Source organism: Nematolebias whitei, chromosome 21 (genome assembly GCF_014905685.2).
Source record: "Nematolebias whitei isolate Nwh7 chromosome 21, NemWhi1, whole genome shotgun sequence".
Taxonomy (NCBI): domain Eukaryota; kingdom Metazoa; phylum Chordata; class Actinopteri; order Cyprinodontiformes; family Rivulidae; genus Nematolebias; species Nematolebias whitei.
The window spans coordinates 12,484,280-12,487,156 of NC_056518.1; the positions used below are offsets into that span (position 1 = coordinate 12,484,280).

The following is a 2,877-nucleotide window of genomic DNA, read 5'->3' on the forward strand; positions in this document are numbered from 1 at the left end:
TACCTAATGCATACTTGTATTCAGGATTGTTGTTTCAGGGATTTGGGTGTATTGTGGGGCAGCACGGTGGCACAACTGGTAGAGCTGCTGCCTCTCAGCGAGCAGGTCCTTGGTTCAAACCCCGGTCCAGGGGCCTTTCTGGGTGGAGTTTGCATGTTCTCTCCGTGTATGCGTGGGTTTTCTCCGGGTGCTCCGGTTTCAAAAACATGCATGTTAGGCTGATTGGTAACTCTAAATTGTCCCTAGGTGTGAGTGAGAGACTGAATGGTTGTTTGTCTTGTTTGTCTCTATGTGGCCCTGTGATGGACTTGCGACCCGTCCAGGGTGTACCCCGCCCCTCGCACAGTGATTGCTGGACATGGGCACCAGCGACCCCCGTGACCCAAAATGGAATAAGCGGGTAAAGATAATGGATGGATGGATGGATGGGTGTATTGTGTACTGTTGCTGGTACTCTTGTTTGGACTGGACAGCTGTTTGCTGCCGACATCCAAAACCAGCTGCTCACATGATCAAGAAGGACCATCAGCCTAACAATGGATCGTTAGTGCCCTTGCTTGCTATTCACAGGGGGCTGAGTGATACTAGCAATAACAGCATTGTAAGAGGGGGACAGTTGAACATGGAGGCCTCTCCCCCGTTTAATGAAGGGCAGTTTCTTTACACAAAGATGGCCTCCTTTACTCCTCTCTCTCAAACCATCGTTCCTCTCTGTCCAGGATGTAAATGGTAAATGGACTGTACTTGTATAGCGACTTTCTATCTTGTGAAGACACTCAAAGCTCTTTACAACAATCTGTGTCCTCATTTACTCATTCATACAGCACTCTACTAGATCTATACAAAGCTAATTGAACAAATAATTCTAAAGAGACATCAGAGCTTTATCACATTCATACACTGTTGGGACACATCGGAGGCAATGAGGGGTTCAGTGTCTTGCCCAGGGACACTTCAGCATGTGACTGCTGGTGGATTCGAACCCCCAACTCTTGCATTGGAGGACGACTGCTCTAACCACTCTGCCACAGCCGCCCATGTGAACATCTTCATCCCTGAAAGAGTGACCTCTGGCCTGGAGATGAGTGTAGACTGCAGAGTCCTGACCTGATGATGCTGCTCTTCTGTGCTGGTTCATCCTTTTGGCTGTTTAGTTTCCCGGATGTAAGACTGATCACAGTCCTGGCCCTGAACAGCTTGCACAATATTACTCTGTACCGGGGGACTGGATTGCATTTTTTGAACGTTAGAAGTATTTTTCCAGATGGTGCAATTCCCCTCCTTGACCTCTAGATGCCGCTGCTATTAAACTACAACTCCACTTTGTAACTTGTGGATCCAAATCTGCTACATTTCTTGTTCAAAAATGCGTTTTTTTTTATCTACTTTTTAGTTTTTTTTCTTCACGTGACTTTGTTTATGTTTTAGTGAATATACAATCTGATGAATACAAAGACATCTGCACATTTATGTAATTTGGATTTTTTTTTTTTTTTTTTTTTTTTAAATCTCATCGACCATTCAGATCCCACCCTGAGACCCGCCTCGGTCATTCACTCGGTCTGGACCGAACCTGTTCGGTTCTGTCAGCCAGCTCGTCCCGCTGGGTCCACCTTGTTCTGTTTCTTTGCCAGAACAGGACAAATAAACGAATCGCCGCCGCTTCAGCACACCTGTTCTGCGTTATTTCTGCTCGTCGTAGCTTTGGATGTGCAGGCGGGGTGTACGTCGGGATGTAACGGGGGTGTTGTCCTGTTTTTGTTAGCTAGGCGGACACATCCCTTCACCCAGCCCGCCGCTTCAATCACTGCAGGCGGACACCGCATTTATTCGAGGCGCTGTTTCGCGAGCTAGCGGGTTAGCAGCTGCGTTTCGGACTAATTTAGCCGAGATTGGGCTGATGTTGGACTAAGGTTGGGGAGACGTCAGCTGTCACGGATTATTTGGATGCCGCAGGTTGACACTCGGACACTCCTGGCTCCAGTCCCCGTGGATGAATCTCGTGATTTGCGGTGAACATCCGGGTGAAGAGTCGCTGCTCCGCTCGGCTGGGGGGACAACTTGACAGCGAGGCCCCTGGATCGTCTCCCCTCCCCCAGCCGCGTCCATCCACCCATCCGTCCCACACCGGCCTGACCGCAGCCTGCACGGACCCGGAGAGAAGCTGACACCGCGAAGCTGAGGTGTTGTTCGGGTCCCGTTCGAACCGGGCTGCCGAAACCAGGGGAGGATGACTCTGGAGTCCATGATGGCTTGCTGCCTGAGCGAGGAGGCGAAGGAGTCGAAACGAATCAATGCAGAAATCGACAAACAACTCCGCCGAGACAAGCGGGACTCCAGGAGAGAACTGAAATTGCTACTGCTCGGTATGTTGCATGATGGTGTTCAGGTGTGCGTGTTTCTGTCGTGTTTGTGTCGCTGTGTGGACAGCCAGCCGTCTCGGGCCTTCGTCTTGGCATCGCTAGCAACATGCTACCAGTCCAGGCTTGTAGCCGGAGGACTGATGTCACCACGAGAAACACTCCGGGGTGGTTTTTAACATTTGCGTGAGGTGTTTAGGTCTTTTTGAGTCAAAATTACTGATTTGGCTCGTCCAGATGCGTGTCTCCGAGCACCACGGACGGAGAGCGAAACAACGGGGCCCTGGGCGCAGGTGTGTAAAAGCCCCCCCTCACTTGTTCCACCTGAAATTTAGGCAAATTAAAAACAGCCAGACACAACTATAAAATATGCAGATATTTAATTTTAATGATATATTCCGCAGAAAGTTATTTTACCCTTTTAAGCGTATCAAATTTAATACAATACTGTAATGAAGAGTATCAGATTTAAGACAATACTGTAATGAAAAGTATCAGATTTAAGACAATACTGTAA

General features: G+C 48.8%; 1 protein-coding gene across 2 annotated transcripts in view; it reads left to right on the forward strand.

Annotated features, from left to right (window-relative positions):
• The first annotated feature begins 1,541 nt into the window (after positions 1-1,541).
• The window catches only part of gna11b (guanine nucleotide binding protein (G protein), alpha 11b (Gq class)), a 44,875-nt gene continuing 43,539 nt past the window's right edge, over positions 1,542-2,877 (forward strand). For both annotated transcript variants that reach the window (XM_037694725.1, XM_037694724.1), the window contains exon 1: positions 1,542-2,366. In XM_037694725.1, coding sequence (XP_037550653.1) covers positions 2,231-2,366 — 136 coding nt within the window. In that variant the 5' untranslated portion in view covers positions 1,542-2,230. The remainder of the gene's footprint in view (positions 2,367-2,877) is intronic.